At 43.7% G+C, this 24,997-nt stretch overlaps 1 protein-coding gene across 1 annotated transcript; it reads right to left on the bottom strand.

Moving 5' to 3' along the window:
• Window positions 1-3,403: 3,403 nt before the first annotated feature.
• Window positions 3,404-23,182, bottom strand: ARL6IP5 (ARF like GTPase 6 interacting protein 5). Its single transcript, XM_073592213.1, has 3 exons — window positions 22,938-23,182; window positions 5,758-5,975; window positions 3,404-4,106 (listed from the first exon to the last, which is right to left on the bottom strand). The coding sequence occupies exons 1-3, from the start codon at window positions 23,150-23,152 to the stop codon at window positions 3,934-3,936; spliced, it is 606 nt and encodes a 201-aa protein (XP_073448314.1). The 5' UTR covers window positions 23,153-23,182; the 3' UTR covers window positions 3,404-3,933.
• Window positions 23,183-24,997: the final 1,815 nt, after the last annotated feature.

Genomic DNA, 24,997 nt, shown 5'->3' with positions numbered 1-24,997 from the left:
TTACACAAAGGAAAGGACTGCAGGGACCAACGACTACAATGAACAAATCCCCTCTGGCACATGACTTTGCACCGTCTTCATCTCAGAGAAAAGTAGCAGGTAGATGGGGGCGCAGGAAATGAACCTGCCGCAAATCAGATCTATATTTCAAAGTCTGCTCTAAAAAGGTGCACTTATCAAGGAAACTATTGAGTTATAACATATTAGAGAAAAAAAAAAAAAAACAAAAAAAAAAAAACAGGATGTAAAGCAGTAAATGGCCAGCACAAACAGATGTATAATAGATATACCCAACAGAAGCGCAATCACTAAAATGCCCGCTGCTCATCAGCTTATTGCCAATTCAGCTTTTGCTAATAAAGTAAGAAAACTACTAAGCATATAAAGCCTATGGCCACGTTCCGGCTGAAGTCAAATGACCAGAACATGGCTGTAGCTACTCATGGCTGCCGTAATCACCATACTCAAAAAATGAAGTTGCTGGCCTGAATTGTTAAAGCTCACATTCACAAGCTGTTGGGCTCAATGTGTAGTGGTGTCAGATGTAGAGATAATGGTTCTGTGGTGGACAGGGGGCTCGTGTTCTGTATGTTCAGCTGGAAAAGTGCGAGTTACATGAACTCATTACAGCTGAACAAAGGTTCATTTTATATAAAAAAATAAAAATAAAAATATGGGGAAAATAATTCCCCTGCAGGGGGTGCCCTCTGCAATACAAGGGTTAAATGTTCACTATGGGCCTCTCGCCACGTACCGTCAAGACCACTCCGATCGGCCAACTTACTTCTCACAGAACTGATAATCAGCAGACTAAAATTTACTGGTAACAGATGCCTGGTTACAAAGGGCAATGAGCTGTGGAACTCCCTTCCAGTGTCTCTAAGGTCCTTACCCTCCCTCCTAAGTTTCAGGAAGGGTTTAAAAACCTTCCTCTTTATCCAGGCCTACGAATAATCTGATGAAGAATAGGAATCGTGTAAAAAAACATGGATTTTTTTAATGCTCTTTTTCCTCTCCCATCTGGAGGATTACCCCCTCCCCCCTGTATTTTTTCTCTGTTTTACTTTACCTCTTCGTATTGGGCACCCTAGGCTCCTTTTTAATGTTCTATTGGAAATCTCAACTTGACTTTAGGGTCTCTGTGCACCTAGACGCGCTCCTAACGGAGCACATTCGGTGCAGTACAAATCCCATATCAAATCACTAACTTTAGGAGATTGAGGCTGTACTTCTTGATCCGACACATTCAGCTCCTCCTTGATGCTCTGGGTTATCCCATACAACGTAGGGCTATTTATCCTGCGCTGTATGTGAGGAGGTAAGCGTGCAATCACAGCCCTAGAGGTGTGTGTGTGTGTGTGTGTGTGTGTGTGTGTGTGTGTGTGTGTGTGTGTGTGTGTGTGTGTGTTGTAGGCCCTAATCTGTCCATTTCTTTGGATGACCAATATCTCAGAAATAGACACATACTGAGCCCAACAGTGTCAACAAATGGAGGCGTTACATGACAAATGGTGAGACAGACACTTGTGATCTTGAGCTGTTAGGGTTCATACACATGCAGAACCATTCAACATGCCAATGTAATGTTAACCAAAAAACATGCAAAAAGAGTGCCAAAAGGTGAAAAAAGTACTCTCTGTGCTGCCTACAGCAACCAGTCAACTTTTTTTTTTTAACAATGGTGCAACTGGTTGGTTGCCATGGATAACACAGACTGGGGTTGATTTACTAAACCTGGTGCAGTTCTGCATAGAAACCAGTCAGCTTCCAGTTTTTATTTGTGAAAGCTTAAATGAACAAGCTGAAGTAAGAAGCCAATTGGCTACCATGCACAGCTGCACAACATTTTGCACTCTCCAAATTTTAGTAAATCAACCCCCACAGTTCCTAGGACACCTCTGACCATGAAGTCAACTGCTTACAGCAGCTGCCCAAGAGCTATGCATGCAGTTTCAGCATTGTCTTAAGTCAAAAAGGTCTTTTCTACAACAGCAAGGAAAGCTTTGGTAAACTGCTGGCCTTCTCTCTGAAGCAAAACCAGGGAGCCAGACTGCTAATATGCCTAAAATATGACAGCAGGTGATACTTTTTTTTTAGCCTAATCGATTGTTGGCAGCTGAGAAGCTTGTGTTCCCTGTCCATTAAAACAGACCTTGCATCAAAATGAAAGCTCTGTTTAATTTTTAGCCCCCATGTAAAAATTAGGCAATAAACATTAAAAAAAAAATGAAAAGAAAAGAAAAAATAGAAACCCTTCCAACCCCAGCTTTCTGGTGAGATCCTGGGAAAGCTCGGTATCCCAAATCTCACTAGAAGATTTTCCTGCGCTGTGCTGAGATTTGGGGTCCTCTTTTCCCAAGGATCTTGTTAGAAGGCCACATTACACGGCGCTGCAGGCAGAGGCTGGGATATAAGGCTATTTAGATGTTTTTATTTTTTCTTTGGAATGTTTAGTGCTGTGTTTCACATTGGTGAGGGGAAATCTGAAGACTAAAGGCCCGTACACACGATCCGAAATTTCAGACAGATCGTCAGTGTTTTTTTGTTTTTTAATTTTGCATGCTAGTCGCATGTCAAAATGGAGAGGTTACTAAATAGAATGAAAATTCTCATACGACAGAATAAAAATAAATAAATCGGAAGTGATGTCATGTGTTGTAGTGCATTTCTATTGTATTTTTGGATGACAACTGTACTGAATAAACAAAAATCAGACGGATCTGGTATCGTACGAGCAAAAATGTTGCGTTTGTCCAATCAGATAATAAAAATCGGATGAACTGTCGTGATCGGCTCTCGAAAGCTCTGTACTAATGATCAGATTATCGTATGATCACTTCGAAAGCGGTATTTTTCATCTGATTTTCAGATAGTGTGTACAGGGCCATAAGCAAACTTCATATTTAGATGCAAGGACAGCGTTATAGCTAAACTATAACTAAATATCTGTTTATAGTTATAAAAAAAAAAAACAGCCTTTTCAGTTGGGTCCCCCTGCACTGCAAGGGTAACATGCCAATTTCTATGGGTATCAAAGAAGGCTGTATTACTTTCCGTACTGGGCACCTTTGGGATCCACCAGTCATATGGAAGGAGGAAGCCTGCTGGAGCCAGGAATAAGGTACAGGAAATATTTCACCTTATTCTTGTACATTCTAAAATCAACAAGCATTTAATCCTTACAGTACGTAGGGGATTTTTCTTTTCCAACCCAGAGTTCAGTTTTAAGCTTGGCTAATAAACCGGTATTGCTCCTAAATTCTTTATGCATTTATTCATACCTCTTTAAAAAGAATCAATGATCCCTTGTAACAAGTGCCAAAGACATTCTATCCTTAGTCTAAGAAAAGGAGTAACAATCCTATGATATATAAGTTATAAAGCAAATAATATTTAGCGACCGTTACAAAATGAAGAAATCATCAATTTAATAACATAGAAAAAGAGGGACAAAATAAACCCCAATATGCAGGGTCACATCATCTAGCAGGGAAAAGAGGCATGGTGGTCATTTTACAGCGACCAAAGCAAGCACTGTGTAAAGGAAACTTAACACTTTTCATGTCTAATTATACTGCAACACTGGGGGTAACACCTCTAAGAGTGGGGCAGTGGATCCCCCAGATTCCTAAAACCACACAAAATAATGGAGTCCGTGAACTGGAGTGAGTGGTGGCAAGGGGGAAACTGTTGGAGTCTATCATCAGTTTCGGCTCTGAGACAACGAGGCAAACAACCTTATTGGTAACACAGCAGGCTGATTGCTTCATATCATTAAATACAAACAGCATTAGATTGTCTGACAGTATTCTGGGGAATAACATACATGGCAGTGAGGTGCTACTGCCGGTATACACAACTGAACCAAAACAGAAAAAACTTCAGCAGGTGAGTGGAACGTTTAATGACCTTGGGGTTCCAAGACCGTTTATCTTATTCCTTTAATTTAATTAAGGTGTCGGCTATTTTCGCAAAGTTTTCCTCCTGCTGCTCGAGAGCGTCAAGCACTATCCCCATTGGAGTCTTCTTAAGTCCGGCGCTCTCTATCTTATTCTCCAGCTTGTTCTTTATGTTACGAAGCCTCAGGGAGGCATGGATGAACATTACTGTTGAGGAAAATGATAAAGAAATATAATGACAATTCTATATGAAGATAGAGACCATCTGACCAAAGCAGCTTTCTTGGTTAGATGTTAAATGACAGCTGCTGGTGGGTTTAAAAGGATACACTTCAATCGCAACTTAAAGCAGAATGCTTTAAAGACCTCCTACCTCGCTGCTCTGACATTTGCCATTTCTTTTGGGGGGGTGGGGCGGGTGCCTGGTTTTGTTTCTTGGACACATCACAGGTCCCAGAAGACCACGGGACCATTCACAATGTGCAGCGTGGCTTGTGTATGCGCAGTGGGCATCCGGCTGTGAAGCCACAAGCAGTCACAGCAGGGTGTCCACAGTTAAGATTGAGGCGCAGAGGACTGAAGATGGTCCCCAGCGTCCCCTCGGGTGAGCACAGCGCTGGATCTTGAGACAGGTAAGTGTATTTTTATTAGAAGTCAGCAGCTACAGTTTTTATAGCTGCTGACTTTATTTAGCGGTTTGCCTGGAGGTCATTTTAAATTTAAAGAGGAGCTCCAGTGGGTTTTCTAGAAATGAACACTGAAATACATATAAGGGAGCAGCTTTAAATGCAAAAGAACTTGTATTCTTTCCACTCATTCTGAATATTTAGGTCCCATGCACACTGCAGCTCAAAGAAACTTAAAGAAGCAGCCACTAAGCCAATCAGGGGAGAGAGGGGGCTGGGCCAAGCCACAGCTCTGTGTGTAAATGGACATGCAGAGCCGCAACTGGGGAGTGCGCCTGCTTGGGTGCCACTGCAAGCTGCTTGCTCTGGGGGCACTCGGCAGGAGGGAGGGGCTAGGAGTGCCGGTGAGGGACAAGAGAAGAGGAGGATCGGGGGCTGCTCTGTGCAAATCCACTGCACAGAGCAGGCAAGTATAACATGTTTGTTTTTGTTTTTTTTTTTTTAGAAACTTTAATATCACTTTAAATTTCTTTGTATGCCCTTCTTTGGTACCACCTAAAGGCCATATATGTGCCTTTAGTTTCTGTATGGTCTTCGCTGTTGAGCACAAGGTAGTTAATTCTCCACGCATGCTTTTATGTCAGAAAACCTTTAAATAATGACACAACACCATTTCTTGTACTTAAAGCGGAGTTCCACCCAAAAGTGGAACTTCCGCTCATCTGATTCCTCCCCCCCTCCAGTGCCACAATTGGCACTTTTCGGGGGAGAGGGTGGACAGGATACCTGTGTTTGACAGGTATCCTTTCCCACTTCTGGGAGCCTCATCCGCGGCTATTGACGTTACGGCTGGGGCTCCCTCCTCCTCCCTCCTCTGTCACCAGGCCATTAGGAGAGAGGAGCTGGCCTCGCGCATGCACAGTAGGGTTCCCAGCGTGAAGCCGAAAGGCTACACTGCTGGGTACCTTTACCCGCTATGGCGGCGGCAGCACCAGACAGCTGATGAAAACATCAGCTGCGGTGCCGACATCGCTGGACTCCAGGACAGGTAAGTGTCCTATTATTAAAAGCCAGCAGCTGCAGTATGTGTAGCTGCTAGTTTTTAATTTTTTTTGGGGGGTACTGACAGATATCTGCTCAAATTTTTTTTTCTTTTAGTTACTTAGCTTTGAAAATTTAATAAACACATTGAAACAAAATAGTAGAAAAATTGCTAAGTTTAGGAAACTTACACAAAAGCGGCAAAGAAATTCCGAATACAAAAACCATGACGCCCCCACACATAGATATGACGAAGTAGCTGCACAGCATGATAGACATGACAAATATGGTCGGGTATTTCTTCTTAAATTTCCTGACGACATCCCTGTTGTGCGAGGTCCACACAAAGGCCAAGAAGACCAAAATCACCACTGTGGCTCCCAGGATCATGTTGAAAGGACTTAAAAACCTGAAAAAACAATGAGAGGCAGAAAAGCCAAAATAATTTATTTTTTGCAGAGGATATTTGTTTGATCCACATTTTTATCCAACACTCTCTGGCTGCCATGCAGATGTCCTTCAAAACCTTCTTGGCCAGTGACCCAAAGAGAAATATGCTGATCAGGAATTAAAAATTTTACAACATTCAGTTTTCGAATGATTGTTTAGAGTTAGTGACCCAGAAAGTATTGAAGCCAGACACAGCCAGGCAACTATTATGCAATGAACTGATATTTCTTGTATGACAGGTATACAATAGATATTTATCTGTAAAATAATGATTACATATAAACAACTGAGATATAAGAAAACAGTTAATAAAACTTAAAATATAATTTTATAAAATATGAAAAGAAAAATAAATTTTACTATTATATGTGTATAGGTGTGTGTCCCCAAATGCAGACAGTGTGAGCTCAGGAACATGCACCCGCTGTGTTCCAACTGACATGTATAGAACTGTCTGCACATGGATGAACGGAACACCTGTGCATCCCATGTGGGCAAAGATCGCCCTCGCACCAGTGTAAGCATCATCAGGCTGCATGTGAATGAGGCCTTAAAGTGGAAGTCCATGCTACAACTAAAATCCCCGCATCTATAGACACCAACAATCTAACACTAACCTGTCTAGCCCTGTAAAGAGAAAAAACAAAAAAAAACAAAACAAAAAACAAAAACAAAAAAAAAAAAAAAAACAGTATACATACCTTTTTGGAAGCCGCTCCGACACGATCCCACGCTGAGCTGTCAGCCGCGGCTTCGCTGTGTAGGCGGGTGCAGAGGACACGGACAACGGAAGTCCCATAGTAAGTCTATGGGTGACGTCACTTCCCATTCATTTCACAGTCGTTGTCGGCCGTGTCCTCTGCAGAGCTTATGCCGCTGGAGATCGGGTCGGATCGCCTTCCAAAAAAAAGGTATGTATACTGATTTTTTTCTTTACAGGGCTAGATAGGTTAGCGTTAGATCATTGGTGTCTATAGATGCAGGAATTTTAATTTGAGTTTTAGCATGGACTTCCACTAATTGAATCTATTTATGCAGTGTGTTACTGTGTCAATCTGGTATCGAATCCCTTTGCTATTAGGCAGAACCCACAATGTGGGAAAAAAAAAAAAAAAGAAGAAAAGAGGATTGTTTACACCTACACCTTATTGGTATGGGAAAGTCCCAAATCCTCGTTTTTTTTCCCACAATGTCCTGCCAGAGGCCCTAATGGATAGTGATGAAAGATGGTGACCTCTGAGCTCCCAAAATGCGTTTGCTGCTTAAGACGACTCTGTTACACATGGATCAATAAAAAGATGACAGGCTCTAGCCTTCCTTAGCCCATGATTATTGCTGAAAATGAAGGGGAACCGATCCAAAATGATGTGAAACTTTAGGCCTTTTCTTCCCTTTGGGATTTCCGCTTAAGTTGGAGAGATCTCTTCCCAGCTCGTGTTGCATCTATTGGGACAACCCCAACAGGATATGGACAAAAAACAAACAAAAAAAAAAGCAGCACAGTGGTGTAGTGGATAGCACTTTCACCTAGCAGTAGGAAGGGTTGCTGGTTCGAATCCCAACCACGACACCATCTGCCTGGAGTTTGCATGTTCTCCCTGTGCCTGCGTGGGTTTCCTCTGGGTACTCCGGTTTCCTCCCACACTCCAAAGACATGCTGGTAGGTTAATTGAATCCTGTCTAAATTGTCCCTATTATGTATGAATGTGAGTTAGGGAGTTAAGCTCCTTGAGGGTAGGGACTGATGTGAATGTACAATGTATATGTAAAGCACTGCGTAAATTGACGGCGCTATATAAGTACCTGAACAAAAAAAAACAAAAAACAAAAAAACAAAAAAAAAAAAAAAAAAAAACACACAACACACAAAATCAAACTGACAGGGGTTTTAACCAACCACTCTCTACTCATTCCAAACCCAAAAAGAATGCTTTTGGCTTTGGACATACTATAAATAACGCATCTAGAGGAATCCGATGAATTGGGTTACTTGTTTTGGGTTAGTGATGCAAAGTATTGAAGCCTTTGGATCACCATAGAAGTCACACAACTAGCATTTTTAAAATTCAACCAAGGCAACCTATATGTACCTTGTACAAGTGTCCTTTTCCGAAACGTACTGGTCACAAAGTGGTAACTTCAGCACTTTTACACTTTTAGGACAATTTTAGGGTTCCATGTTGGGTATTATCAAATACCAAAGAATCCAACATGGAATCCTAGATTTTTCCTTTATCAATGCCCCAGGAATCCAACATAGAATACTAGAATTCTCCTTTATTAACACACCAAAAACCAAACATGGAACCTTAGAATCCTCCTTTAACAAAATACCAGCAATACACACACACAAATCTGAAACAAAGCTGAATTCCTCTTCTGTCATTCCGAGAATCTTCTGTCATTGACGATTTGGTGTTGAAAACTAGTGACTCAATTGGCCCGAATCCAGCAGAGCGATACACGTATGGTGATTTTAATTTCCAATTTAGCCCTCCACCTGCTGTGCTCAGTCTGTCTTTCCTCTCTTGCAACATGACGAGAACCTGGCTGCCTCTATCCGTTATGTCCAGCACAGCCGAGGTGGGAGTTAATAAGTGCCGGGTTATATTTAGCTCATAAATAGCTACGTTTCTTGGTATGGAAAAAGTGAATACGTTCAAAGCCACAGAATGTTAACAGATGTGTAGAGACGAGAACCAACACCCAGTATTCACAGCAAGAAAATCAGTCTTACTAATCTGCTTCGTATTTTCAATGCTTTATTCTACAGACCAATGCCTCCTTTGTAGTAAAAAAATAAAAAGTATATATAGATCTCTGCAGTATGATCCATTTATTATTTGTCTTTTATCTTACATAATGGCTACTATTTTTTCCCCTGAAACTGTACAATGTACTTTAGATTTACCAAAACTATGCACAGTGAGGACCTACCTATTTAATAATACCGGTAGTCCCTCCACCGATGCCAGGGTGATAGCTATAATCCTGGCCCCACACCCAGTTTTTGTTCAAATCTTGCCAGCTTCACTCCCATAACATTTCCAATATTTGCCCCCTCTTAACATAGAACACCAAAAAGCTATTAATTTGCTCCCTGTTTATTGCTTACCTTGACTATTGCAACTAGCTCCTTGTTAGACTGAAAGGGGATAGCATGTGTAGAGGTAGGCTATCACAAATATTCTGCTGCCAGAGTCATCCACATTACCAACCACTTGGTTTCCACCAGCCTCTCTGCCAGGGCCACCATCAGGGGGGTACAGCCGTCACAACTGTAAGGGGCCCCGCCTGGGCCAGAAGAAGGCAGGACGGGTGGAGGGGAGCCATGCCGTGCATTAAAGAAACGATTTCACAGCTTCTGCTGATCTTGTCTCATTGAGCTCAGACATCGAGCTCTTTACTGCCATCTCTGGCTACTACGTGCATGTGCACCCCTCGTGTGATCTGTATTGTGCTTCTCAGCAACATGTCAGCTTTGTGAAAAGGAGCGGGGGACTAGGTAGGAAGACCTTCTTTACAAGGGCTGTGAGGGAAAAGGGGGGGGGGGGGGGCGTTTGTTTACAGGGCGGGTCCAGAGCCTTGTGTATTAACAGATTTGTGTATGTGAGGGGCTGGCATATATACAGGTGTGTGGGGGGGGGCTGACATATATACCGGTGTGTGTGTGTGTGTGGTGGGCTGACATATATACCAGTGTGTGTGTGTGTGTGGGGTGAGCTGACATATATACCGGTGTGTGTGTGTGTGTGGGGTGGGCTGACATATATACCGGTGTGTGTGTGTGTGGGGTGGGCTGACATATATACCGGTGTGTGTGTGTGGGGTGGGGTGGGGTGGGGTGGGCTGACATATATACCGGTGTGTGTGTGTGTGTGTGTGTGTGTGGGGTGAGCTGACATATATACCGGTGTGTGTGTGTGTGGGGTGGGCTGACATATATACCGGTGTGTGTGTGTGTGGGGTGGGCTGACATATATACCGGTGTGTGTGTGGGGTGGGCTGACATATATACCGGTGTGTGTGTGGGGTGGGCTGACATATATACCGGTGTGTGTGTGTGGGGTGGGGTGGGGTGGGCTGACATATATACCGGTGTGTGTGTGGTGGGGCTGACATATATACTGGTGTGTGTGTGGTGGGGCTGACATATATACTGGTGTGTGTGTGGTGGGGCTGACATATATACTGGTGTGTGTGTGGTGGGGCTGACATATATACTGGTGTGTGTGTGGTGGGGCTGACATATATACTGGTGTGTGTGTGGTGGGGCTGACATATACCGGTGTGTGTGTGGTGGGGCTGACATATATACCGGTGTGTGTGTGTGGTGGGGCTGGCTGACATATATACCGGTGTGTGTGTGTGGTAGAGGTGACATATATACCAGTGTGTGTGTGTGTGTGTGTGGTGGGCTGACATATATGCAGGTGTGTGTGTGGTGGGCTGACATATATGCAGGTGTGTGTGTGGTGGGCTGACATATATGCAGGTATGTGTGTGGTGGGCTGACATATATACAGGTGTGTGTGTGGGGGGAGATGACATATATATATAGGTGTGTGTGTGTGTGGGGGGGGGGGCGCTGACATATATACAGGATTATGGGGTAAAAGGTGAGGTGGCCGGTGTTTGGATTTGGTGGGATGGCCCGTGGGCATGCCCTGGGGAATGTTAGTGGTCAGGCTCGGGGGGTGGGGGGGGCCAGGCCTAAAGCTGTGTAAGGGCAAGGTAAAATTTCTGATGGCTGCCCTGCTCTCTGCCAAGGTCCCAACTGGCATACAAAGCCAACAGCAACTGAGCTACATCAACAACCATGTCTCAAAATATCGCCCAAGCCATCTTCTTAACTCCTTCCAAGATCTCCTGCTCTCTAGCTCCCTCGCCACCTCCTTCCATGCCATTCCTCTGGAACTCCCTACCCCAATCTGTCTAGTTATCTCATACTCTGTGCGCCTTTAGGTGATCCCTGAAAACTCATCTCTTAAGCCTATCCCACCTAATTTTCCATTTTCCATCAACTCATCCCAATCCAGGTTTTACCTCTCACTTGTCTGACTGTGTCCCTTTTAGATTGTAAGCTCTCACAAGCAAGGCCCCCTTAATATTCTTGTTCTGAATTGTATTGTAACTGTTCTGTCTCCGTTTAAGATTGTAAGGCATTGCACAAATTGTTGGCACTATATGAATCCTGCATATGAATTCAATCTATGTCCAATCAAGCAGGACCTTGCACTACTTAAGGATCGAAAGGGGACTGTATAACTATACCCCTAAGTAGGTGGCTATCTTTAGAACTCAATTGCCCTTTGCCATTCTTGTTTGTTGTATTAACATGTTGAGTTATGGGTAAGGCTCGGTTCACATATGTCCGGGCACGGTTTCCTTGAGATTTAAGTCTGGTGCAGTTTCGTTCACCGGTTCAGGTGCAATTAAGGTGTGAATTTTTTCAGTGTATGACACTTGAAGTTACGCTTGAACCAGACAAAAAACGTACAGGACTCTCTTTGACTGGCTGCAACCGGCCTAGACATATGTGAACCGGCTCTATAGAAAGCAAATTGGATGTGGTTCAAAACGCATACAATTTGCATATATGTGAACTGAGCCTTAAGGTTTGGTGCAGTAAAGCAGCCCATTTATTTTGAATGCAACAGATCGGACAACCAGCTGGTACGTTTGCCGGCTGGCCGAAGACCCAAACAAAGCTGATGCTTCGTCCGGGTCTCGGATCTAGTAACCTGAAAGCGAAGTCATGACATCACTTCCTGGATTACTGGCATCTTAAAAGGTGCCGGTTTTAAAAAATATAAAAAAAAAAACAAACACAGATGTTCACGTTTTGAATACTTTCAAGTGCAGAAGAGGGGTTTGGGGTCTTATAGACCCCCGATCCCTCCATAAAGAGTACCTGTCACTGCCTATTACTGTCACAAGGGATGTTGACAGCGCAGAACCAGAAGCCATCAGGTTATATTGGATTACAGGGAAAGTGTTCTATTTCTGTGTACAAGGAAAGGCCTTCTAGAAGTATTACCATCCGGATAAAGAACACTGCCAGAGATCACAAATGGCATTAAAGGATTCCCTTGCTCTGCCAGTAAATATTGATCGCATCCTTTTCCAAGCTGCCTAAACAACACTCAGGTTAATAAGTTGTGTGACTCAGGATGTCCTGACAACGTATAAACCAACATTACAGGAGGTTCCTGATCTGGGCGTAAGATGGGCAATGATTAGGCACAAGAGGTGAAAGTGTAATGAACGGTCATAACAGATGAAAGGTGAATGGACATAAAATGTGAAGCACTGCTGCAGCATTACTAATAAATTGGCTACACACACACACACACACAGGGGTTGATTTACTAAAGGCAAATCCAGTTTGCACTACAAGTGCACTTGGAAGTGCAGTCGCTGTAGATCTGAGGGGAAGCTCTGCTGATTTTATCATTCAATCATGTGCAAGCTAAAATGCTGTTTATTTTCCTTGCATGCCCCCCTCAGATCTACAGTGACTGCACTTTCAAGTGCACTTGTAGTGCAAAGTGAATTTGTCTTTAGTAAATAACCCTCAAAGATTTTTTTTTTTGTGGATTTGTAGCAATAGCTCTTAATAAATTTTAAATCTAAACTCAAGAAAAGAAAAAAAAAACCCCACACAATCTGTACTACCATTATGTTTTTCTTGACGTGGCCAAGCAATGAACTTTTTCCTGCCAGTAAATACGTTATACAGCCCACTTCCTGTTTCTTCTCTGGTAAAAAGCCTAGGCTTATGACATCATTCACAGCGCTCTCTCTCACTCTCATGAGAGTTTGCCAGGAAGGGAGGGGGGGGGGGAAATCAGTCATAAGAGGGCCAATGAGAGCTGCAGAGCTGGAGGTGTGTTTCTGTGTAAATCCAGGAAGTGAACAGGCAGCAGCTTCAGCTGCCCACAGTTAAAATGGATACAGCCAGACTTAATGGAGGGAGATTTCTGCAGCATATTTGGCAAGTACAGAATTACAGTATATATAAAATAATATGCAAAGTGGTTGGAGGGAAGCTTCAAAATGGCAAAGATGTTTTTATTACAATATATGTGAGCAGACTGCAGTTCCTCTTGAATGCCCACTCACTCCCCTGCCTGCACACCCAGCTTCCATATGTGAACTTTGACTTGTATATACAGGAGCTGTGAATGCTGCCAGAACCCCTATGTCTTCTCGGTGTGAGAAGCTCACAGTGTGCAGTGAAATCAGAGTAAGCAATTACAGGAGAGGTGTCTGTACGTCCGTGCAAGACTGAAGATAAGGCTGGAATTTGGCTTGAATATTGGCATACAGTTCCTTCTGAGGAATGCGGGGTGGATGAGTCAAGTGGTGACCTTACAGAAAACCTGAGTCATAAAGAGTGCTTCTGTTTTATAATCTCACCAACCAAACTTTGTATTTTGAAACCAAGACAACTATTAACTAGGGTAAATCTCATTCTACTAGGAGAGTTGAACTAAGAAAAGTTTAGAGAGAACATGCCCATAAAACCTACAGAGCACAGGTCTAAAATTTCCTTTTAGCTATGACAGATAGGCTGGAGATGGCATGAAGATGGGGTAATGACAGTCAAGTAATAAGAATTTTCTGATTTTCTGTCCAGGACCCTAGACTGTGTTCTTGGAAATAGCACCCTCTAGTGGAAAACATGGATATGCACCTTGGCCTTCAGCAGAGCTCCTAGCCCACTGGCAGTCAACTTATTCAATATACGGGGCCTCAAGTGTGGCCCATGCAATCACTAAAAGGGCCACACATAATATTCATAGTATGTAACACTATAGAGCAGGAGTCTCCAGACTTTCTAAAGAAAAGGCCAGTTTACGGTCCTTCAGACTTTGGGGGGGGGGGGGGAGTAAACAATGCCCAATCTTTGGTATTCATTGTTGTCAGTGGCAATAATAATGCCTCAAGGGCTAGATAAAGGCAAGCAAAAGGCTGCATCCGGCCGCAGTTTGGAGACCACTGCTAGAGAGAACTGTCAGACAGTGGACACATCCAGTAGAAGGTTAAATACAAGAGGCTACAGAACATGTTGGAGATTGAGGACATGCTACAGGGGACAGATGACTAATGGTGGCTGGAACCTGAAGGCCACACAATAGCAGGCCCTGGGCCACGTGTGGGGCTTCCAGATATTATTCTGTTAAAAACATGCCAAAAATGGGGGGAGATGTCCTCACCAGGGTTCTCTAACAACTGATGAGGAACAGAACCCTGTCCCACTCCACTCAGAATAAGGAAATCTGTTTCCGCTTAATTCAAATTCCCTAGGTGAACAAAGCATTGTAATCCAGGATAAGTAGGCCAATTACATTACAAGAAAACATTGCAAAGCTTAACTCCAAGCTCTTATTCAAAGAGCTTGCCTTCCTTGCTATGTAGCTGTATTTTCTACACCTGAATTTAATTTTTCTCTGTGAAACCTCAATCACACCTCCTAGATACAGGTTTGTATTCTGTCTACCCCCCCATCCTTTACTCCCACCCAATCCGGGGTAAGAAGTATTACACTGTTAGAGCTATAGATAGAGCTTTAAAGCGGAACTAAACCCTCCTATCCTTTTCAGCCTCTGTTTGATCTTTAATTTCCATGGTACTGCACATGTGATCAGCTATGATTCCAGCCATTTGATGGTTTGACAGTTTGGTACTCAAGTACACAACAAATGTGACAGTTAGCATTCCTGGCATTACAGGAAGGTCTTTTTTTTTTTTTAAATCATTAGACTGATGGGTTCTGTTAAAGCGGAACTGAACCTTTCTCCTTCATTTTAACAGCCAGTGCAAGTCTGAAATTTTTAACTAGTAATGCAAAAGATGATGTGGATATGGAGGACTAAATGGACTTCGGCTCCATTCACATTTGGCGCTTTGGGATCTCAAGCAGAAGCTGTGATTCTGCCCGCGATGTCAAATTGCATGTTAAGGTGACATTCATTGTCAATGGCACCTAAATGTGGTACGGTTTTGCTGTGATTATCGCATGGCAATTCGCAAAGCTCGTCACTCTGAAGAAGCTCCTGCTCTTTTTTTGGGAGACAAGCTTCATGCGTTGCGGTTTGCTGTGGTACTTGTGGCAAAACTGCACCAAGTTTTAAGGGCCATTAAAAGTAAATGGCATCTGAACATGCGTTTTGCGACTGCAGCGTGATTTGAGAACATGGGCAAAATTGCAGCAATTCTGATTAAGATCCCCAAAACACCAAATGTGAATGGAGCCTTAATGTAGGTAGACAATTTTTTATCATCCATATAATTTGTAATTCACACCAGCCAGGTTAAAAAACATGTTGGTAAGCCACTGCACCTGGATGTACATGAAGATGGGTTCCAAATCCAAATTTATGATGGCTGCCCTCTGTCAAGGAGAGTTTGCCTGGGGATCATCATAGCAGGCTAATGAGTACATACGTATTAAAAAAAGTTGTGAACGCCACAAATGCAGTAAAAGTTTATTGGTCACAACAAGAGGTCAAAATATGTTTATCCAACACGTTTCAGAGGCTCACAAAAACCTTCATCAGGGCAGGAGCCAAATATGCTATTTTTTGCTCTTAGCCATGATGAAAGGGAATTTTAGTCCCTAAAATCCATTGGCTAAACTTTGACCTCTCATTGCAGTCAATAAACTTTTACTGATCTTTTCTTCGATTAGTGGCGCTCATATTTTTTTTATATACTCTTCACACTGCATAGCCAGGCAGGTGATATGAGCTTTTATGTCAGCTTGTCATGTAATTTTCCTACTCACTGGACAGCGAATCCATAGTGTGTCGATGGTGACCCATTGTCCAATGAGTGGGCTGGGGGAGGAGCAGTAACACTGGTAGCTACACTGCTGAAATCAGACAGAGCAGTGTCACCTTATTGGCTGTGCTCTGTGGCAGTTTACATTACTCTGTATTTGTCACTTTGTTTGGAGTCTCACTTTAACTACAAAAAAAAAAATGAAATAAAAAAAAATAAAAATCTGCTCAAAATAGCTTTAGCAGTTTTTTCCCCAGTTTTTACGTTTTCCTATAAATAGTTAATTAATCTCAAATAAAGACGGATGTGATAACAAGGGACAAAGTGACACAAGGGGGGGGGGGGGGGAGCAGTCAAAGCATTAACAAGCCTGGTCATATGAACCGCTCTGTATTGGTACGAGAGCAGCATAAAAGACACACTGTCCTCCGCAGGGCTTATCAGGCTTGTAAGGAACTGAAAATACATTTCCCAGTATGCAGATTGAACATTGATTCCTTTCTAAAGTGGAACTAGAATCAAAAATGATATATACACCGATCAGCCATAATGTTATGACCACTCACTCAATATTGTCACCAAAACAGCCCTGACCAGTCGAGGCATGGACTTCACTACATCTCTGAAAGGTGTGTTGGGGTATCTGGCATCACTTCTCCAATGGGGTTTTTTAGTGCGTGCAATTTTAAAGCAGAACATGTTAGGTATCCATTTACTTGGCATAACATCATCTTTTACAATATGCAAAAAAAATAAATAAATAAAAATGGGGCTAACTTACTATTTTCTAATTAAAAAAAGTGTATTTTTACCCCAAAAAAATTGCGTTTGAGAGACTGCTACACAAATACTGTGTGACATAAAATATTGCAATGACCGCCATGTTATTCTCTAGGGTCTTTGCTAAAAAAAATTATATCATGTTTGGGGGTTCTAAGTAATTTTCTAGCAAAAAATACAGATTTTTAACATGTACACAACAAGTGTCAGAAATAGGCTTGGTCTTGAAGTGGTTAAGAGCAGTTTTTGCATTTCTGAGTCTCCTTGTAAAAAATGGTTTTGGACCCTGTTGATCCTGCAGGTACCGTATATCTATTATTGACCCACTTCCTGTACATATCTTTGTCATAGCTATATAGACAAAGTCAGACTTTCATAGACATTTTGCTTTGAATTTACTTTTGTTCAGCCTGACAAAATGATCAATACTTCAAAGAAATCTAATGATGGTCATTAGAATGATCATTCCTATTAACCACTTAAAAGGAGTTGTAAAGGCAGAAGGTTTTTTTTTTTTTTTTTATCTTAATGCATTCTATGCATCAAGATGAAAAACCTTCTGTGTGCAGCACTAGCAGCCCCCCTAACACTTACCTGAGCCCCTTCTCTCTGCAGCAATGTTAATGAGTGTCTTTGCTGTCCCAGACACTCCTCCTGATTGGCTGAGACACACCAGCAGCGCCATAGGCTCCTGTGGCCATCAATCAAAATCAGTCAGCCAATCAGGGGAGAGGGGGCGTGGCCCCATGTCTGTATGGATACAAGGAGCTCTGACTCAGCTCAGGTGCCCCCTGTAGCAAGCTGCTGGCTGAGGGGCACTCACCAGAGGGAGCCGCCACAGGAGCAAAAGAGGGACCTGAGAAGAGGCTGATCCGGGCTGCTCAGTGCAAATCCAACTGCACAGAGCGAGGAAGTATAATAGGTTTGTTTTTGTTTTGATTTTTTAAATGAGCCTTTACAATCACTACTGGAAGGATTTACCTCCCTAATGACCAGGCCATTTTTTGCGATACGGCACTGCGTCGCTTTCACCGACAATTGCGCAGTCGTGCAACGCTGTATCCGAAAAAAAAAAAAAAAAAAAGTATGCCCTTTTTTCACACAAATAGAGCTTTCTTTTGGTGGTATTTGATCACCTCTGTGGTTTTTATTTTTTTTTAAACAAATAAACAATTAAAAAAAAAAAAAAAAAGATATGTTTTACTTTTTGCTATATATATATATATATATATATATATATATATATATATATATATATATATATATATATATATATATATATATATATATATATATATATATATATATCTCTATCTATCTCACACTTTCAAACCTTTTTTGGGACCAGTGACATTTAAACAGCGATCAGTGCCATAAAAATGCACCGATTACTGTATAAATGACACTGGCAGGGAAGGGGTTAACACTAGTGGTGATCAAGGGGTTAAATGTGTTCCCCCGGGGAGGCGTTTCTAACTTTGGGGGATGGGACTGACTGGAGGAGGAGGAGAGATCGCTGTTCCTGATCACTAGGAGCAGACGATCTCTCTCTACTGCCCTGTCAGAAAAGGGATCTGTTTGTTTACATCCGCATTCTGGCTCTCTGTGGAGCAATCGCGGGTGGCCATAGCAGCCGCCGGTCATGCGCATCGGCTCTGGTGTTGTGCGTGTGCCCACTGTATCTATTGCACGAACCCACACAACTGCTACGGTGATTCATCCTAGTCTATGGGGCTGTGTGTTTCTATTGATGTACACAGTGTAGGAAGGGAAAAGTGGCTCCATAGGATGCCGTAAGAGAAAGAACCCACCCTGAAACAGGACGCCTGGGGCAGGGGTCCTGGCACCAGCTTAAACTGGAACATAGACAAGGATTAAAAGATAAAGAAGCTGCATATTTGGTAAGTGATTAAATCAGCTGCCAAAAACATGCTTAAAAAAAACAAAATATGATTGTTTAAAGCCATTGTAAAGGAATCAAAAACAAAAAAAGTTTATACTTACCTGCTCTGTGCAATAGAATTGCACAGAGCGGCCCTGAACATCCTCTTCTCGGGTCCCTCGCCAGTGCTCCTGCCTCCCCCTCTCTGTCCAGTTCCCCCACGGCAAGCTGCTTCCCATGGGGGCACTAGTGTGTGCTCGCTCCTGAGCCCCGCTGCTGTGTCCATTGACACAGGGCTTGACAAAACCCAGGCGCCAAGTCGCAATGGCAACTGGAAATTGCATCCTGGTGCCTGGGCTACACAGCAGCAGCGGTCTGGATTCCTGCAAAGTGCCTCCCCCCCCGGCAGGTGCGCGGTCTTAGGTCGGGCTGGCCAAAATTGAGGCCGCAGCTTTGCGGCCTGCTGGAACGGGATACACGGTCCTTTCTGCGAACCAGCGCCCTCCTCTGGTGGGCAGTGCTGTGATAAGCATGGCGTGCTCACTGCCCGCCCACCTCCGACATCATCTTCCCAGTTTGACAGCTGGGGTTGAGGTTGCGGGCATGATCAGTTACCCGTTCCTTACCGCCGTTGTGGAAGGGGAGTGCCACCTCAGTTCTATCTCAGTTCTAGAGGTCGACCGATATGGGTTTTTCTCTGGCCGATGCCGATATTTAGAAATCGCGGTGGCCGATGGCCGATATATGATGCCGATTTTTTTGGGCCGATATATTAGGCCGATTTTTTATTTTTTTATTTTTTTTTCCCTTCATCTCATAAAATCTAACAGTTAGACCCCTTTTACACTGGGGCGTTTTTCAGGTGTTTTTGGGCTAAAAATAGCGCCTGTAAAACGGCTCCCCTGCAGTCCCAGTGTGGTATCCCGAGTGCTTTCACACTGAGGCGATGCGCTGGCAGGATGTTAAAAAAAAAGTCATGCAAGCGGCATCTTTGGAGCGGTGTATACCGCTCCTCCACCACTCCTGCCCATTGAAATGAATGCGCACCGCTGCTGAAGCGCCTGCAAAACGTTTCGGCAGCAGCGCTTCAGGGGTGCATTTAACCCCTTCCTCGGCCTCTAGCTGGGTTATAAGCGCCCCGCTAGCAGCAGAATAGATGGTAAAATGACGGTAAAGCGCCGCTAAAACTAACAGCGTTTTAACGTCAACACATGCCCACTCCAGTGTGAAAGCAGCCTTAAGTAATAAGTGATACAGAAAATTTTTTACATTTAAACATTTATTAAACAAAACAAACCTCCAATCAGTTCACTTGTATGTATAATTTAGATTAAAAAAAAATAACTATATCTTAAATAATAAATACACAAAAACAGTTATTCAAAACTTTTGGACGAAAAAAATGGGCTAACTTTACTGCTTATTTTTTTCTATTTCATTAGTGTATTTTTAATAAAAAAATTGCGTTTGAAAGACCGCTGCGCAAATACCATGTGACATAAAATATTGCAACAACCGCTTTTTTATTCCCTAGGGTCTCTGCTAAAAATATATATATATATATAATATGTTTGGGGGTTCTAAGTGATTTTCTAGGAGAAAATACAGGATTTTTACTTGCAAGCAACAAGTGTCAGAAAAGATTTAGTCTTTAAATGGTTAAACTGAGAGCTTCTACACACTGAGTTTAGTCTATTGATAAAAGAACCTGAAGAGATACAATGTATCTTCTTATCAGACTTGGCAGGCTGCCCAGGGAGGAGAGAATCCTCTCCACAGATAACCTCAGGAAACTTGCATTGACTTCTATTACAGAAGTCATTTGCAAGTCCCGCTGAAGTTATAATCGGCTTTTTTTATCAGCACAATGGGCTGATATATCGGTGGACCTCTACTCAGTTCTGACTGTCAGTGTCACCTGTCAGTGCTGCCTATCAGTTCCCATCAGTGCCACCTCAGGTCAGTGCCATCTCAGATCTGCCTATCGGTGCCACCTCAGTGCTGCCCATCAGTGCTCATTGGTGCTGCCCATCAGTGTCACCTCAGTGCTGCCCATCAGTGCCACATGTCAGTGCCACCTCAGTGCTGCCTATCAGTACCACCTGTCAGTTCCCATCAGTGGCACCCCAGTGCTGCCTATTGGTGCCCATCAGTTCCAACCTCAATGCCGCCTCATCAGTGCAGCCCATCAGTGCTAATCAGTGCAGCCTATCAGAGCACATCAGTGAAGGAGGAAAAAAAACTTATTTGCAAAACCGTATAACAAACAAAACAAAAGTTGATTTTTTTATTTATAAATTTTTTTTTTCGCTTGGCATCAGGCATGAGCAATTCTTATTGCCCGATGCCCCAGACATGCAGTTCTGGGCGCTGGGCAGAGGATTTAAAAAACTGGCTCCTAACTTTTTCAGCTGGCTCCTAGATTCTAAGCAAATTTGTCAAGCCCTGCATTGACACAGACAGTGTGACTCGGCCCACCCCCCACCACTGGCTTTGATTGACAGCACTGGCAGCCAATGGCTCCTGGTGCCCTAGCAAAGCCAGCGAGACCCGAAAGGGAGGGGAGAAAAGAGCTGCATTTGTGCACAGCACTGGATCAAATGAGGGCTCAGGTCAGTATAAGGGGGAGTGAGGGGTCAAAATTGATGCCTAAATATTTTTTACCTTAATGCAAGGAATACATTAAGGTAAAAAACGTTTAGGTTTTAGAACCACTTTAAAATCACTCTAAAATGAAATCAAAAGCTGGTTGTATGAATAACTACAATATTGATGGATTCGTCATTGATCGTCATTGAAAATAAAATAAAAAAACCCAACACCACACATTTATTGTCATCTCCTATCACATAATACTGTGATTGGATATAATATTGCTAAATGTGCACAGCAATGATAAATATTCCACAGACGTATAATTATTAGATTGTAAGCTCTTTTGAGCAGGGCCCCCAATCCTCTTGTATTTTATTGTATCTGTAGTGTCTCCTTTTTATATTGTAAAGCACTGTGTAAACTGCTATATAAATCCTGTATAATAATAATAATAATAATAATAATAATAATAATAATAATAATAATAATATGTCTACATACAGACGTAGAGGAAAAAATAAAAATATAAATACCCAACAAATCATTCAGAGCACAACATTCCACATGCTATCACACAGCGCTATTTATATTATTTTTTTATACAATTAAACAAAACTCTCCAATGAAAAACATCGGTGACAACTGGCACCACCGGCTGCAGCACAGAAGGATCTATTAAAGTTGGAGCCGTTGATCAGGGAAACTATTTCTGGGTACATGCTCAGCAGATGTCATGAGAAATGCTCCATATCCAGCGTCCTACGACTAACCTATGTCACATCCTGCACAGTCCATGCCGAGCCTTGTAGTCCCCCCGCTGCCTTATCTGATCCTGTATCGTCCATGCTGAGCCTTGTAGTCACCCCCCCAGCTGTCTGTACCTGATCATGTGCAGTCCATGCTGAGCCTTGTAGTCCCTCCAGCTGTCTGTACCTGATCCTGTACAGTCCATGCTGAGCCTTGTAGTCCCCCCCAGCTGTCTGTACTTGGTCCTGTACAGGATGGTGAGCCTTGTAGTCCCCCCAGCTGTCTGTACCTGATCCTGTACAGTCCATGCTGAGCCTTGCAGTCCCCCCAGCTGTCTATCTGATCCTGTACAGTCCATGCTGAGCCTTGTAGTCCCCCCAGCTGTCTGTACTTGGTCCTGTACAGGATGGTGAGCCTTGTAGTCCCTCCAGCTGTCTGTACCTGATCCTGTACAGTCCATGCTGAGCCTCGTAGTCACCCCAGCTGTCTGTACCTGATCATGTGCAGTCCATGCTGAGCCTTGTAGTCCCCCCAGCTGTCTGTACTTGGTCCTGTACAGGATGGTGAGCCTTGTAGTCCCCCCAGCTGTCTGTACCTGATCCTTAGCAGTCCACGCTGAGCCTTGTAGTCCCCCCCAGCTGTCTGTACCTGATCCTGTACAGTCCATGCTGAGCCTTGTAGTCCCCCCAGCTGTCTATCTGATCCTGTACAGTCCATGCTGAGCCTTGTAGTCCCCCCAGCTGTCTGTACTTGGTCCTGTACAGGATTCTGAGCCTTGTAGTCCCCCCAGCTGTCTGTACTTGGTCCTGTACAGGATGGTGAGCCTTGTAGTCCCTCCAGCTGTCTGTACCTGATCCTGTACAGTCCATGCTGAGCCTTGTAGTCCCCCCCAGCTGTCTGTGTACCTGGTCCTGTACAGTCCATGCTGAGCCTTGTAGTCCCCCAGCTGTCTGTACTTGGTCCTGTACAGTCCATGCTGAGCCTTGTAGTCCCCCCAGCTGTCTGTATCTGATCCTGTACAGTCCATGCTGAGCCTTGTAGTCCCCCAGCTGTCTGTGTACCTGATCCTGTACAGTCCATGTTGAGCTGTCAGTGTCTCCCTGTATGCTGCATCATGCTCGGACTCACCCCACCAGGCAGACGACAGCAGCCGCCAGGGCCATGTAGTTGGTCTGGTAGTAGAGCAGGTTGCTCACCACCCTGTTGTTCCATTTGGAGATGTCCTTGAAGTCCGGCCGGGAAAAGCGGTCAGAGCCCGGGAAGAAATCATCCCAGGCCCGGAGAGGAGCCATCTGGACGTCCATGTTTCTGCAGCTCTGTCTAAAGCTACATATACAGCGCATGCGCACTCAGCCCATCCGCAGCCCAATGACTTCATTCAACTATCTACTGCGCATGAGCGCTCAGCCAGGGCTTGTACTACCAGTGAGCACTAGAGGGCGCGGTGTGCTACTAAAAGTCTCCATGTTGTGGCTGGCAGATTAAAGAGAACCTGTCTGAGGACTCACATTATTCCTAAAGCTGGTCATACTGGTATCAATCCAAATTATTCATCAAGTAAATACATTTAGGTTAGATTAAGTCATTATCCACAAGTATTCACTACCATTTGGATTTGCAAGATTGAACTTAACATGAAAGTGGGATTAGCAGAATTCTAATAGTTTTCACACTGTTTGCATGTTTTACAGAGCGATTGGTCGATTCTTAAAGGATTACCTTGAATTTATGTTACCTTTTCATACTGGAAGAAATCATATTGATCCGGGAGTATGTTAGTATTTGTATTGGATCGATCAGTAAGAGGTGACCCTGCCTCTCCACCTCATCTATTCAGAGAACGTCTTTTATTTGATGAGAAAAATACAAAGTGTTCTGTGAATGGCACAAGACCTGGAGGACAGTGCGGTGATCACCAGAGTAGTGGTGAATACAACAGTGATTCTCCTATTCCACAGCAAACCCACGTCTATGGCATGTGCCTACTTACATTGGTGAAGGCTGAGCTAGTGTAACTGTGCAGAAAATTCATACAATGCAGGCCCAGGTTCACACTGGTGGTGCGAATTAACAGCGAATTTGTGGCGGATTCTGCACTGCATCTAAATTGCAACGACTCCCTGCAAGCGGTTTGCAAAACGCAGTACGTTTTGCAGAATCGGATTGCATTGGGTGTGAACACCCATGCAATCTAATTCTGGTGCGGACAGAAAGAAAGGTTCTTGTACCAGTTTGGTGCGAATGCGGTGCAATTTGAGCCATACAAATCCATGGCTCAAATCGCACCCTAGAAACACCGCATGTAATTCGCACAGGAATGTACCGCAATTCCTGTGTGAATTACATGTGGTGTCTGTACCGCAGCAGTGTGAACCCAGCCTAAAGCAGAATTAGACTCCACTGCCGGCGCTCAGGTTTATTGCCATAATGTCCCAGTATGCAGAGCAAATTTGCTCATTAAGACCAACTTATGCAATGATGTCCCTTGATGTTCCTGCCGCTGACATCTTTTCCCAGTCTTCTTCTATGTTCGGCATCTTTGGCCATCTTGATTGGCCAGCCCACTGTGACGTAACTGTAGAGCATGCACAAGGGAGTGAGTTCATCCCGGCACCCAGTTGGGATTGTACATGAGCTACGCATGCGTGGCTTAGTGTACATTAAAGTGGAGCTAAACATACATTTTCTTCATTGGACCCTTGCTTGCATTTTCTGCTGGGTGCTGGTGTTTGGCCATCTTCATTGGCCAGTGCAGGATGATGTCACTCTTGTGCATGTTCAGCAGTCAGTAATCCTGGCACACAGCAACTGTGCATGTCTCTCCTGCAACAAAAAGTCTGCCTGCGCACGGTTTTTGACAGCGGTACTAGTTCTGCTTTAAAAAAACATTGCTAGCAGTCAGGAAAGAAGAGACATACAGATAGGACTGTGCCCAGGTCAACTGCTGCCTAAGGCAACTATTATTGCCATCCCCCAACCCCTGGAAACATTCAAAAGCTTGTATGATCCCTGGCGGGTGGGCGTCCATATTACATTGGCAACTGAATGCGACCATGTTTGCCTCCCGCCTTTGGTTGCTAGGATTAGTGACACAACAAAGAATGACACTGTGGCCTAGCCAACAGCATTTTAGCAACCAATGTGTCCACAGGGTGTGCCAGGTGTGCCTGGGCACACCATAATCACCC

This window comes from Aquarana catesbeiana, linkage group LG07, assembly GCF_042186555.1.
Source record: "Aquarana catesbeiana isolate 2022-GZ linkage group LG07, ASM4218655v1, whole genome shotgun sequence".
Lineage (NCBI taxonomy): Eukaryota > Metazoa > Chordata > Amphibia > Anura > Ranidae > Aquarana > Aquarana catesbeiana.
The sequence above is the reverse complement of the archived record's forward strand: the minus strand, read 5'-3'. Positions and strand labels throughout refer to the sequence as shown.